The sequence below is a fragment of the Heliconius melpomene genome, chromosome 17, assembly GCF_056956725.1.
Source record: "Heliconius melpomene rosina isolate 202511_hmr_F chromosome 17, ASM5695672v1, whole genome shotgun sequence".
Taxonomy (NCBI): domain Eukaryota; kingdom Metazoa; phylum Arthropoda; class Insecta; order Lepidoptera; family Nymphalidae; genus Heliconius; species Heliconius melpomene.
The window spans coordinates 1,167,472-1,183,173 of NC_140405.1; the positions used below are offsets into that span (position 1 = coordinate 1,167,472).

The 15,702-nt window shown below is 34.6% G+C and overlaps 1 protein-coding gene across 3 annotated transcripts in view; it reads left to right on the top strand.

The window, feature by feature from the left end:
* Ten-m (teneurin transmembrane protein Ten-m) overlaps positions 1–15,702 on the top strand; it is a 368,238-nt gene that overhangs the window by 342,221 nt on the left and 10,315 nt on the right. For 2 of the 3 annotated variants that reach the window (XM_085200054.1, XM_085200053.1), the window contains 10 exons: positions 8,168–8,329; positions 8,485–8,781; positions 8,955–10,778; positions 11,268–11,545; positions 11,679–11,895; positions 12,265–12,669; positions 13,062–13,397; positions 13,547–13,754; positions 14,106–14,132; positions 15,370–15,586. In XM_085200054.1, coding sequence (XP_085056180.1) covers positions 8,168–8,329; positions 8,485–8,781; positions 8,955–10,778; positions 11,268–11,545; positions 11,679–11,895; positions 12,265–12,669; positions 13,062–13,397; positions 13,547–13,754; positions 14,106–14,132; positions 15,370–15,586 — 3,971 coding nt within the window. Of the gene's footprint in view, positions 1–8,167; positions 8,342–8,484; positions 8,782–8,954; positions 10,779–11,267; positions 11,546–11,678; positions 11,896–12,264; positions 12,670–13,061; positions 13,398–13,546; positions 13,755–14,105; positions 14,133–15,369; positions 15,587–15,702 lie in introns of all 3 variants that reach the window. The other variant, XM_085200055.1, reaches the window with a different exon arrangement.

Here is a 15,702-nt window from a genome sequence, read left to right on the forward strand (position 1 = left end):
TATTTTTCACATATAGCGTATTCGTATAAAGTCTAGCGTTTCCCATTTATTGTCCATTTCTCGAGACACTGTTATTATTATGATTCGGAACTTAACGCCGCACATAAAATAATATCCTAAGAGGAAATTCCAACTACGACTACAAAATCAAAAGATCAATTATTCTTGAACGCGTCAAGAGATTACCGTAGTATTTATCCATAAGAAAACGTCCATCACGCTAAATTTGGATATATGTGCGATCCTTTGCGGCGTAATCGTGTGTACAACCTTAAACGGGGAGGTGGGTGACCGATCATCAATCTCTATCAGAGCGGCGAAAAAGCAAGAAATATAACCTGCTTCACAACGTGTGACGGTAAATATATGCAAATATATATATACATTTATTATGATGTCATATATGTCATATATATGTAAAAAATAACAGAATTATTCCTAATTAATTAATAATTTGCCATAATTCTATTATATGTTTTTAGCTTCCCACTGTATCCTGCAATAGCAGGATAGGCACTGGGTACCCTTTGTACCCAGTGTTAAAGCACAGTGTCGAGACAGAGCGAATTGAGTGGCGTAAATAAACGCAGCAGTTTGTCTTATTATCAAAGTAACAAAATGAAAATATAAAATTACTTAGTCTCCCGAGTCGAAGCGAGGTAATGGAACTCAAAACCGTCGCGTCTACCGTCACATGCTGTGCCATTTCACAACGGCGGCCCCTATGTTGAACATTGAAAAATTTGCAGAAAAACAATAGCCGTAAAAGGTCGGGATCTAACCTGTAACCCTGTCAGTGCGGCAGGCCCTCCTTCCGTTGAGCTATTGAGATAAATTTGCGGTGTAATCGCATGAGTTCACCCTTAAATAGGGGGTGACCAAACATCAATCTCCATCAGACATGGTAAAAAGATATATGACCCGTTTTAAGAATATATGCATATTTAGTTAAGCAACTGAAATTATCTAATAAAATATAGAGATTACTTTGTCAAAATATGTATTTTATACAAGCACTGATAAATGTAATGTGGACGGAAATTATTATACTTTATTATATTATATATATATTTTTTTAATAATTGTTTTTAATGTTTAAATAGGTTTATTATTTATATCTGAAATAGGTTTCAGATAATATTTCTCAAATAATCTTAAGAATTTCCCCTTTTTGCAACTGTAGATATAATATAAGAATATCTTAAAATTATTTCTAGATCAAATCTCATTTAGGCTAATAAAAGTAATAAAAGTAATTGCTTTGCTTTTCACTAACTTTATGTCTTTAATGCAAAATTAGTATATGTAAAAATTTACCACAGTTTTGTTCGGCACTTGTGAAAAAAACTATATTTGTATACAAGAAGTCCAACAGTGTACTAGGCTGTTGGAGGTTCTACGTGACAGTTCTCAGTTTTTTATCAGCTTTACGCTGTACCACTCATTCAGCAGCTTAGGTAGAGGGATCCTGGGTTAAGACGTTCGTATGTCACGTACATACGTTCTCCACTTTCTGCCGAATTCTAGAGGCATTCCGTATTGAGTGGCGGAATTCAACTACGCGCTCTGCCTCCAGACACCATAGAGAAAAAATGAAAATATTTAATATTTAATTTTCTCGAGTGGCAATTGAACTCACAACCTTTCGCGTTTACAGTCACACGCGTGTGCCTCTACGCCACGACTGGCCTTAAATCATAGTCCTAAAGTTAGCTTTTTCACCTTGTACCAAAAAAGAAAAGTAACAATATATAAAAAAGCAAATAAATCATAAAATAAAAGTACGCACAATTATCATAATTTAGTAGTACCCAAATTAGGTCCTTAGAAATGCATTAATAAATTTTAGAATCTTATCAAACGAATGTCCCAAATGGGTCCAATAGGACTCAACTATCTGACTATTAATCAGTCGAGTCTGTTTTTGTAAAAGGTAATTAATGCTCAGCCAAAGGTTAATGAAGGCGTGTGTTATCGGCCATCTCGAGCCGTGTACCAAAACCTCGTAAAACCTAGACCACACAGGACCATCTCGCTAATAAATTATATTTAAATTTTAATTAAACTGTCAAATTAGAAGAGAATATTTTAACACTCTGTTCAAACGATGAAAAAGACTATACTTTCATTGTAATTTTTTAGCATCCCTGTGTCCCGCATATAGAAGGATATACAGATGGAACTTAGTGCTAAGACACTCCGTCGTTCCAATTTCTACAACTAAAGTTATAAATATAATATAATACTTCGTATAGAACTTTAAAATATACAAAATATTATTCGTTTTATATTTTATGCATTTTCGACAGAGCTCATAACAACTATACTTTAGACTTTACTTAACTATCCAATTTCTTACTTATAAATGTTTACTTTCATGTATTATCGCTATTTTTGACGAACATTTCAAAGAATTTACTTCCTATAATACAATCTTAATTCAACAGTTTCGGACACACCTTAGACAAAGTCACAAAGAATTTCCCAATTTGGCCGCCCTAATGGCAGCAATGACACGTATCAGATCGCCCCTCAAATCAAGGCAGGAATCAGTCACGGAACAACTGCATTCTTCTTCAGACAGCCAATTTGGCGCCCCATTTTCGTGAAACACCGCATCCATCAGCCGCCTTCCAGCCCACTATCGAAAGATTCAATGAATGATAACGAGACTAATAAATACCGTCCGCTCCTAGAACGGCCGTAATTAATTTAATGGATTTAGACAAAGAAATATGTACAATAAGATAGTAAGATTAATAGTCTTCTTTGTTTTGGCCATTAACAGATGTTGAAACTTGGTGTCGGGTTACACGGTAACGGGAGCCAGTGGTATTTTTTCTTCTTTTACGTAAACTCTAATGAAGGAGCGCTTCTAACGAGCGGAACGACTATCCTTATTATCAAACTCCGTAATCTCTCTATATTTTGCTTTGAAGTCTTTGATCTCCTCAGATAAAATGGTTCGGTCCAACTTTGTTCTAATTAGAAATAAAACGTTTTTCACTGTTACATTCGTGGGAATGAAATATTTATTGTTAATAAATATCATAAATTTGAAATAAGTTATTTTATTATAAATATACATAATATTTAAAAATATTAAAATCGAATCGAAATAGAATATTGCTAAAGTATGTTAATAGAAATATGATAAACAAGCTGCAAAAATTTTATATTAAAATAAAGTATCTTATGCAGTCTTGTGTGGCGTAAAAAAGTAGCAGAAGTCATAAAATATAAATTCTACAAAGAAATTCTTAATTCCACAGTCGTAAGGCATCGATTTCAATTCCTAATGCATTCAAATCCACATTTAATACTCGTAGAATGCAAATTTTGAATGTCTCTTTGTTCAGACATTACCATAGCCATAAAAAATACCGACTTCACGAGGTGGCGTCGTCCATTCGCCTTATATCTCGAATCGCAACATAAATTAGTGCACTGGTCGCGTGACGTACCGACTTAGGCAACGTCTCCTTATCGTACCGGAAGCCGCCTGGCTTCTATCAGGGCGGAATGAAAAAAACTTCTAACTTCTGCACCAAAAAGTTCACTTTTCCCTATCACTGCGCTGGTGGAACCCGCGACAGTAGCCCGATTTCAACTCTATTTATAACTGGAGAAGCTCTAAATTTAATACAAACATAAGCAATGAACGGCAAATAAGGTAACATTGCCAGTATGTCGGCATAAATAAAGCCGAGTGTCCTTTAGCGAAGCAGACGTTGACGTTGCGATACTAATAACAGCATTCAAAGCAATTATAGACTCTATGACCCAACTATTATGGTCCAATTTAACCAGCCCAGCAAGAGGGTAGCAATGAAGGCTCGCATTTAGCGGTTATAGTGATATGGGTGGACTTCCTTTGTCTAGTAATCTTATCATTGCGCCAAGCGACCGTTCCTTGACGTGATACATTGCTCCTAGTATATATTTACATGCTTTTAATTGTGTATTTAAATTACTGAAATATCCTGAAATTTAATCTGCAATGCGTCGTAGACTCGCCCAGTAGTTTATCAACGCCACCTAGAACTTGCTTTTAAAGTAATATAAAAAATATTTAATTTACTTTGTGTTTAAAATCGTTTTAGCTTTCATAATAAAATAAAGCAAGCATGTTAATATGTTAGTTAAGAGTACAGTGGGGTTAAGAGGTGCTCCAGAACAAGTTATTTCATTATAATTCAAAAAGCATTTGCCACGTTCAACGTATATCGCATTATTCAATAGGAATGAATTTAAACGCAAGCTGATAAGGCGTAATATTTAACGAAACCAGGCCAACTGAAAGCCATCGATTTAATACATGCGTAATATCATTACGGCGGGGCGATTTTCCTCGTAACCGGAGATAAAATTCAACTTCCTTTAAAAGAATTTTTCGTTGACGCTGCGGAATTGTTTGTTAATAACGGGTCCGCCGGTGTTTAGGGTAAGGCAAAATTCTTGAGATTTAATCTTGGATCAGTCATAATTATAATATGATCCCTTCGTTCACAATGATGAAGTGATATGCACAGTCGTTTATTAGATATCATAAGTAAAAATCTTATCAATAATGAATAATTTAAAAAATCTTATCAATAGATACCTAAAACAAAAAGCCACATTACAATTGGAGGAACCTCTTTAGATTTCAAGATTGTCTGCTAAAAAGTCTCATCGATTGAAATTTCCGAAGATAGATTGGTAGCATCTGATCGCGTATCTCATGTTCAAAGACGGTCCCAGCCGATCTCATCACAATCGAAAACTTTGAATACACCTCTTTCGACTATCGAAAAGTTTCCCATAATGGATTCGTTCGAGGACTCAATTGTTTCACGATGAATGGGTACTAATTAAAACGAAGTCAGCGACGCCGGACCAACTTTCCAATTGTTCCTAACTATAAATCGGTGCGCTGTTCCCATATAAATATTGCACATTCTGATCAACTTTGGTGCTAAATTTGATTCGAAATCTATTCAAATGTGTGAAGATATTCGACATATATTGCGTGATGTACGGCGAGAATTTATTAAGGTTTTGGAAAGTTTTTCGCCTTTCTTGTTTGTATAAAATTGTTTTTTTAATATAGGCGTCATCATTTAAGGAAAGGTAGAGAAGTGTGTGATATATCTTCATGTTCTCTCTGTGTGCTGAGTGTCGCTGGAGATACATGAAAATGACTTCACAATAACCCAATTTTTTTAGCAATTTAAAATTTTACTACTTACTATAATATTATTTACATTATTTTAATGTTATTTATCTTTTACGTTTAGATAATATTTAAATTTTGAAAACAACACAGATGAAAGAGGTAAATACAAAATTGCCACTAAAGCTCGAAGTAACGAGCTTAAGATAGTCGGCACGTGTGCGACAGCATCTCTCGTCTCTCGTCCGCTGATATTGCCCAAATGTATCCAGTTACCATCGTCGTGTGACGCGAATCCAAACTGCACCGCCATACATCAACGTCCCGACTTATGAAACGACTTGAAAGAGATATTTGTTTGACAGTTTGACTGTAAGTGTGATAAATATGAGTTGCTTTCATCTGTGCACTGTCAACGAAAACTGCCTAAATCCTATAAATAGAATAAAGTGCGGGTGAAATATGCTTTAAGTAACACACCGTGGCGCCATCGAGTCGTACTTAGAACAGATTGTATGTAATGGATTTGGATTCGATTGCTAATCTGGAGATCCTTATAATATTGATTTAAATATATCTTTATTTTCTAATTATAATGCAGCGTTGAATTTGACACGATATACGCAATGTCTTTATGTTTATAATACATACGTAACTCATAATGTGATAAATTCTTATACATAAAAAAGGAAATAATAAAAATATTATAATAACTGAGCCAGTAACATACAGTAATGGATTTAGTCTTATTCGTCGGTTTTATAAGATTGATTTTATTATGGGCTTCGTCTGCTCTTTTTCTATTTCCAATAAGAAATCACGTTTGATCGGGCTGAGTTCGGCCGCAAATGAGCCGAAACACGGCACTTTTATCTTCCAATAAGTAACAGAGCTTTGGTTTTTCAGAAAGGTTTCACGTGAACCGGGAAGCCACATGGCTCGAAAAATATAAAAACAAACGAACCGAAAAACCGATAGTGCTACCGTCTGATTACTATTGAACCCCCTGCATGTACGGAGGACTGACTCGTAACATATCAAACAAATCGGCTAATTCAGAAAATAGATGTAAAAACACAATTTGTTGTAAACTCTGAGGTGGGCAATCTCGTAAAAAGTTCGACAAATCCCACAGAGACATTCAAAATCGTGTTCCCTCACAAAGTTGAGACGATTCGGTTAACGAGTGTCGAATTCTCAAACTCTAGGGCCCCTTCTAGAAGACAAAGTGTCCCCGGGAGGTGCCCCGGTAATTACCAGCCATTACACACAAAGACGCGGCTCGTCCGATTACCATAATTCCCGCTCCCGGGACTCGATATAAATGGACCGCATTTTGTTTTTGAACGCAGACTGACGTGTGTATTAATGACTATACTTGTCCTCCTAAATTAGGTAAGGGATGTCGAGATTTAGTTTTTCACTGCCAACTAGACGGTGCATAACTTGCCGTATTAGTTTCAAAACAAATTGCCTCGTTTTATCCGCGCTTAGAGCTCGCTTAATATATGCTAATGAGAATTTACGTAATAACAAACAAGCTTAAGTATGTTAGAGAGCTTGTATCTGCGTTATCTTTGTATGTTATTTAAAGTTGTTCTTCGTGTAAAATATTAAAAATAAGATTTTATTATTGAAACGTCTTTTTATTTCAATTTGGTCAACGCTACTGGAATTTTTGTTTCACAAAACGTGGTAAATTCATTACTCTCTAATTACAGGAGAATCGTTCAAAAGGGGTTCGCTTCAAAGCGCCAAGTATTGTAGAGGACCAGCTTTCTTTCGCGGAATAGAGGGCGATCGCCGAAAAAAAAACAACATAAAAACCCTTTTAAAATTAATTGAGTTTTCTTGCGGCTACATCGCCCGCTACAATAAATTAATTAACGCTCGAAGGAATCCTTAAAATTTGTCGAGGATCAAAAGTTGGTCGGAAGATGGGGTGGTGGGGTAGATAATGCTTCGATTTTCCATTAACTTATATTAGCGATGGGAGAGGCCGCCGCGCCCCGCGGTTCCGCCGATAGCTCCCGATCTAATATATTTCCTTTATTAAGTAACTGCCGAAACACGCGATCTTTGAACCATTTCCATAGATTTTCCGTTTGTTTACGAGCCATCACTACTGTTTAGTTTTAATAAAGTTCAGTCGATTGTTGCCTATTTTCTGAAGAAGCCACTCTTAATTTTTTATTGAGCATCACACTGTATCCCTGTATATAGAAAGCCAAGGGAAGGCAAGACACTGCGTTCTTCATTTTTCTAGAAAAAATCCGAATTCAAGACAGTATGTGTTGAATGGCGGAACTCAACGCCGCACATCATATTAGATAAATAATGTAGAGATATACATAATTATTTTTAAATATACATAATACAACAAAAATATAATAATGTAGAGATATACATAATTATTTTTATTACATAATGACCAAAAAAATTCAATCAAAAAAACGTATAGAAATTTTATCAAAACAAATTTGTACTTTTACTACATTTTGTATTTATATATATTGAGACTTTCTATCCACTTGAGTTTTGTGATACAAGGGCGATGAAAGTGTACATTAATATTTAAATAACTCTTTTCTACGCCAGTCATTATTCAGGTGTGATTTTGTTTCTCGCCATAATGATTTATATGAAGAATGAAATATTTTTATAATGTTTTATTTATATTTGTGCACGTTTCACATTATAAATGTAAGTTTTTAGGAAATACATTCTTGTATAAAAAGAAACTAATTATTTTACTGTTATAATGTTATATGTAGTTTATTAAGAACATTTGACTGTAGCAAAATCAGGGGCGCGTTTTTTAAGCCAGACAGTCTTCGTAAATAAATACTTCTAGAATAGTGACCTAAATATAAGGTACTTATATAATGATACGTGACGGAATATTTATCTATTTCGCTCAACATCTTCTCTAAGTTGGACGGGAGAAAGGAATATCAGGAAAAAACAGAGTTACACTAAGTTTAAATAATTAATATATTTTTTTTCTTTCAGGTTGTTTACTTGAAGGTACCCGGCCACCTCCAGATGTGCCACCCCGCAACCCGACTATGTCCCGTTTGAACGGACGGATCACCGGCAACCCGGCTGACCTCGCGGACTTTGAGCCATCGTGTCTCGTTCGAACTCCTTCTGGAAACTTCTACGTGCCTTCAGGTATGAGTTCATGTACGTGACTTTTACTATCAGTCTTTATTGAAATATTATTAGACTTTTAAGTTTATATTTCAATATTATTTGGTTTATCAGTTACTTATTTTTTAAATATATTTTTTAACAATAAACGTGCATTAATATAAGTAACATTTCAGGGGACATACAAAAGAATCCGTCTATGGACTACAAATCCAACTCATCGTGTAGCAGTCCAGGAAAACAAGAAAAAAGTACTTTAGACAGGATGGACCGAAGTGACAGGCATCCTGCATTCGGGGCCCCGGTGCCTGTTCTACCTGTTAGGAATAATCTAAGGGCGACTCATTTTCCGCCGACGTCCTCAAGGTTCCACTTCAGAAAAGGCCTTTCTTCCAGATGTTCTTGGAAGTGCACAGCCATCGTATTTATAGTGTTATTTGTTCTTCTTTTATCTATTGCATCATATATGTCAGGTAAGATTAAAAATAAACTTAAATTAATTACATAGTTCCGTATAAAATTTCTATTTTAATTTTATAACTGCGAATTCAAATACATACCTACCCCAGACAAGTAATTTTTATTATACAAGTATACCTACATATATATGTTTTTTTAATGAGCCTAATGGATTTTATTTTTACAGCGTCCTATTTCACTGACAACTGGTCATATCAAAACGCTAAACCATGTTCAGTGTTAGTCAGTGAAACGGATAAATTTCCGACGTCGAAAGCAACGACGCTAGAATCTAGTAACAAATCATTATCAAAGCCATCCCAGAGTTCGGCATCATCTTCAGGTAAACAAGAAATACATACACGCCCTCGTAGAAGTTTAGATGGGCATGCTTCTTTAAATTCTTCTGTTTCTTCTTTAAATTCTGTTTCTTCTACGGACTCTTCTTATGTAGATGTGCATGAAAATACCGCACCTTTGACCACTGTTAGCTTAGTGTATAGTGTGTCAATAAAACCGTCTGCAGAACAATCGGGAAGTGTAAATGCTTATAACGCTTCTATGTCTACCTCTGGTGAATCGATTAACACTGGTGTTCTAACTAATAATAACACTACGCTTGAAACCAAAACTTCAAACATTAGTTCCGAATCCAACTCGAGAGTTAAATCGCAAGAAAACGTGAGAACCATACTTAACAAAAACTTAAGAACTAAATCCAAAGAAACTAACATAGATAATCCTCGTGAAATGTCATTCAATAAAAAAGATGACATTGCATATGAACCAAGTTATATGCAAAGTGATTCATCTTCAGTCTACTCATATGGATTACAGAAACTTCAATATCTAAAACTACTAACCAGATTAAATGAAGTAAGCGAGGAGTTACGTATATATTCTAATGATCCCACTGAAAGAGACAGTAGTTTGGAAAAATTTCATTATGAAAGTGAGCATAGTACACTCCCTAATACTGAGAAAAATGTTTATAAAACTGCAAATTCTTTTAACCTATCACCTAACACGCCAAAAATAAAAACTGTTTTAACTGAAAGCACCCCTGTTTTTACTACGCACAAACCTAATTTTGTCACCGACAATGAAGTCTTAAATGAACTGAAAACCGTGGAAGCACTCCTAAAAACAACACACATAACAAAATTACCCTCGATGGACAGTGCAACTATGTTTACTACGCATAAGCCTAATCAAATAAATAAGCATGTATTGTCAATAACTGAGCCTTCGCCGAGTGTTACTAATTATACAGATACTATGTATACAATTAGTACTCCAACTCCATTGAAAACTGAAAGTGAACCATCAACTTTAAATATTGCTACCGATTCAAAAACTCAAGACACTATGACAAATGCTAAACATGTTTTAATTAACCTAACCATTTCTGCTGATGACGCTAATGACTCGTATAAGCCTTTATATTCACTGACGGTAACTGTTCCTACAGTTGGTGAAGGAAATGAAATCCCAACATTTAAAATAACGCCCATGAGCAGTGAACCTACAGTGCCCACAAATTTTAATAAGCCAGTGACAATCGATAGTACTACAAAAAACGTTAAAACAGTTAACACAGAAAATTGGGGTGGAAGCTGTGAATGTTCATGCCCATCGTGTGAAGATGTGAATAACTCTGAAAATGTATATGACGATTATTCAGACAAGACTACAACTATTAGTAGAGAAGCATCAAAAAATGTTACAGATTATAGCACAATAGAGCTAACCACTGCTTCTAGCGAAAATAACTTTTTTGAGACCTCCTCAATCACACAGATAGACTCTACTATAGACGCGACAACAGATGTAACTAGGCAGTCTGATTCTTATGAAACATCCACTGTCCATGAACTCATCACGTCAACCTCTAATGAAGTAATATCAACAGAAACTACAGAATCTTCTTCGGAACCAGATAGTTTTACAACTGATTTGCCCAAATGCGTATGCCCAAAAGTAAAGCCTCCACCAATTCTAATATTGGAAGGTGAGGTCTCAAAATTTTGCGTTCAGATAATTTACTAACGATCACCAAAAATTACATCTGCCGGATATAAGCAACACATTGTCTAAGACATCTAACACTCTAATATGCATGCTCAATTAGTAAAAGAATCTTATTTCTGTTGTTAATTTGCATGGCTTTTAATTAGCATCAAACTTTCATCTTAAATCAATTTCCTAATAAAATCAAATAATGGTATGTACTGAAGATGGGTTTTTACACATGATAAATAGTATCAATTTATTTCTAGGTATTGTTAATATAAGGAACAAAAAAAATATAAACAAATGTATTAGTTAGCAAAACATATCTATAGTAAAAGAAATAAAATTACCAAAATTGTATGTAATATCCCGTCTTACTGTCTATATATAGCATAAATTAGTAACACTCATAATATATCACAGCACATCGCATGATTTGCGTCGTACTTAAGTTTAACGAATGCTCTAATGAACATTTACTCCGTAGGTGCGCGTACATTCCCAGCACAGTCGTTCCCACCTGATGGGACGACATTCAAACAAATAACTTTAGGTGAAAAATTATCAAAAGAAATCCTTCCGTATAGCTATTGGAACATGCAGTTTTATCAATCCGAAGCGGCTTACGTCAAATTCGACTATATGATACCGCGGGGCGCGTCTATAGGTGTCTACGCGAGACGGAACGCTTTGCCGACACACACTCAATATCATTTCTTAGAAGTTCTAAGCGGATTTAAAGCTCGAACCACAAGGGCGTCACATGTAAGTAAAAGTAGAAATACATTTAACAGAAAATATTCAAGTCAATTTACTTTATTTAATAAAATCAAAATGCGACATTTTTTAGTAGTAAGTAGCTTTTAACATTGTCATTACATTTAAAATTCTTTTGTAGCCGTCCGTTAAGAAAGAAATAACACATTATATGGAACAAGGTCACTGGTTCTTATCTCTGTATAACGATGATGGGGATCCTCAGGAAATATCATTTATTGCGATGGTCGCCGATGATATGACCCATAACTGTCCGAACGGCTGTTCTGGGAAAGGAGAATGTTTGATGGGACACTGCCAATGTCAGCCTGGCTTCGGCGGAGACGACTGTAGCGAAAGTAAGTGTCTATAGAGAATTTTCTATATTTTGAAAACTTCTTTATACAATATAATTCTAATATATTATTCAGTATTGTACAAATAGTAAAAGTATGTGAAATTACAAAAGCGATATCATATTCCATGACATTACTCATAAATGAAAATAGTTGATGTTACTGTTATTATTGTCGAAAATAGAACATCAACATGTTATTACATATATAACATTTGCTGTGTCGAAGAATGTATGTCGCTAGTAATAATAAACCAAGTGAAGTTTTATTAACTTAAACCCTCACACTTTACTTTTATCATATTGAAAGTCCAATTCCATTTCGCTTTTAGCTGATTAAAACAAGTATTTATATCGCTTATTTATTTTATAGGCGTATGTCCAGTGCTTTGCAGTCAGAGAGGAGAATATATAAATGGGGAATGTCAATGCAATCCCGGGTGGAAGGGCAAAGAATGCTCGTTACGCCACGATGAATGTGAAGTACCAGATTGTAACGGCCACGGACATTGCGTTAACGGAAAATGTTCCTGTGTTAGAGGCTATAAAGGCAAATTTTGCGAGGAAATAGATTGTCCTCATCCCACTTGTTCGGGCCATGGCTTTTGTATTGAAGGTTCTTGTGTTTGCAAAAAAGGTTGGAAAGGATTGGATTGCGGAACTATGGACAAAGACGCGTTACAATGTTTGCCGGATTGTTCTGGTCATGGCACCTTCGACGTGGATACACAAACTTGTACATGTCACGCTAGGTGGTCGGGAGATGACTGCTCCAAGGGTACGTTACTGAAATTATGTACAGCCTTAAATGTAATATCCTATTTTAGAAATAAATATTGTTATTCTTAGTTTTATAATACCAGTATTACATTGTTAAAAGTTTAAATATACCTTAATAGAATAAATATTAATTAATTAATTAATTAACGATTTAACTTACCGTTCTGAGTGTGAAAGTTTTGTTTTGTTATAAACCAGTAAGTGATTTTTGGAAATAAAAAACAAATATTTATATAAACTTAATTTTTATCAAACGAAATTACCTCATTTTCGTGGGGAATTTTAACCAAAAAGAGATTTTGGATAACAAAATTAGATTGTAATTTTATTCTCATTTTCATTTAATTAAATTTTTATTTTAAGAAATATACAAGTAAACTCTGTTTACAGAGGTGTGCGACTTAGACTGCGGTCCTCACGGACGTTGCGTCGGTGAGTCCTGCGTGTGCGATCAAGGATGGACCGGCGAATACTGCACATCAAAGCTATGCGATTCGAGATGTAGTGATCATGGTCAGTGTAAGAATGGAACATGTCTCTGTGTTTCTGGATGGAATGGGAGACACTGCACACTTGAAGGTTGTCCACGAGGCTGCGCAGGACATGGACAGTGCAGGGTGGCTAATGATGGACATTGGGAATGCAAGTGTTTTGACGGCTGGGACGGTCCTGATTGTACTACTCTGAAAGAACAAATTTGTGATGATTCCAAAGACAATGATAAAGGTATATACAAAAAGTCTAAATATAATACTCGTAGTAAAGTAAAGTAAAGTATTTATGTAAAATATAACTATCAATATTTTAGATGTATATTTACTAAAACGGTGACAATTACGAATCTTAATACCACTATGTCATATTATGTTTAATAGATGGATTGATCGACTGTGAAGATCCAGAATGCTGCCAGAGTGCAGCCTGTAAAGGAAGTCAGCTCTGCGTCTCATCTCCTAAACCAACAGATATTCTTCTAAGAAAACAGCCACCAGCCATCACAGCATCTTTCTTCGAAAGGATGAAGTTCCTTATAGATGAAGGTAGTTTACAAAACTACGCAAAACAGGAAACGTTTAATGAAAGGTGAGATAAATGTTCGGTGTTAATTTAGGTTTAAGAATTGTCAGATCATTTGATGTTGTTATCAAATGATCTAAGCAAATGAAATATATATAACATACGCAATGTTGTGCCCCAGTCAGTCCTCTTTATTTACATGAAATTGTATTTATTTTTTTGTTTCACCTTATAATTAAGATTTGTTTTAAACTAATTCTAATTTAACGGATAAACGCTAAATTGGCACTTGCATGTACTTTATGTTTACGAATATTTTCTGTCATTATCTCTAACATATTCTAACGTCTCTTCCTTTATTAACAATGTATCCAATGATACTTATTGTATGTGATTTTTCGTCTTTTCGCTGCTCAGTATGTTTTGGAACCACTTCAATACGAGGTAAGATCTAGAAACGAATATAGGTAGGAGTTTGTGTGTCTTTTCATTTGTTTTGTGTTTGTGCTAAATATATCTATATCTGTTTCATTGGCAAAATATAATGTGTTTGTACGTGCATGATACTGTGTATTGAACCTGAATATATGTCCTGTGAGTTTTGTGTTACGCTTCTTATAAATATTCATATTTTATAACAATAATACATTTTATAGTAGTTTTAGGTATCACACATTTTTGGATTGTAGAAAATTGAATTTTAAATAGTAATATAGCCTTTCGAATACTTTAATCCTTTTCACTCAATTGAACACTAATTAAATTTGATCAAGTTAAAACAATTATAAATTGTCCTGTGCAATATGTAGTTAATTCAGTTCCATTTTCCATTTTATATATATTTTACATTCCTATATGATAAAATTAAATAGTATTTTTATCTTTAGAAATATCTAAATTCCATCGTAGTTTGTTCTTTGTACAAGTTGTGAACAAAGTAATTCATCGCTAACGATTAAAGATTACCTTACTTTATATAAATTGAAATATAAATTCTAACTTAGCCATGTTGACTTTTAGCATTAAAAAATAAAATTAACATGTTAAATTTCAAAGAAATTCTGCCACTTTTAGCGTGCAAGCATTTTAATGAACGTTATAAACTTTCTATTACGTGTGCTTAGCAATAATTAGAGTTTAAAATGAAAAGTTTGATGTGATTATTTATGACACGAAAATGGTCATATAAAGTTCCTTAAAATATTATCATCGTGACAAAACACATTACGTCAAAGAAAATACAGTGAAATCTCACATAGTCAGGCATTAAATGTAATAGATCTTTACATCGTTTATGGCCAATAATCCGGCATCCTTCGAATATAATTTTTAGAAACAGGTTTTGAAACAAAGACCACAATTTGCACAAGAATGTGCCACAAATAGGGTTTCATTTAAAACTATGTTATTAATTAATCGTGGGATATGTTACAGTTATGAATAACTTATAGATTATTAACAAAAAATATTATTTCATTTCTATGGACGGTTTATTTGCTGCACAATGCAGTATTACGAGCATTCCAACACCCCAGCGCCCTCTGGTACATAGTAGTGCCGCGTTAGTGAGATTCTACTATATAGAATTGAGGATTTATTTTAAAAATTTTGACTGAATTTGCACGAAATAACTTAGGGATTAGGCTAACAGAAGCTACAGCTATTTTCATAAAAATTTCAGCCGATCTGCAGTAATTAGGGGTAGAGTGGTTACATCCCTCGGGTCTGGTCTGGTCGGCGTGAGGGTCTCCACATCCACACCTTTGGAAGGGTTCACGTTGACAAGAGAGGACGGTTGGTTCGATCTTCTCGTTAACGGAGGAGGGGCGGTCACCCTTCATTTCGGAAGAGCACCCTTCAAGAGATCTACCCAAGTCGTGTTCGTGCCTTGGAATGAGGTATGTAAATTGAATTACTCAATCGTTATACTTACATGTATGTACTTATCAAATATTTCAAACAAAATTTGAAATTCTGAATTTGCACATTACACATCATTTTGTTTTTTATTTTC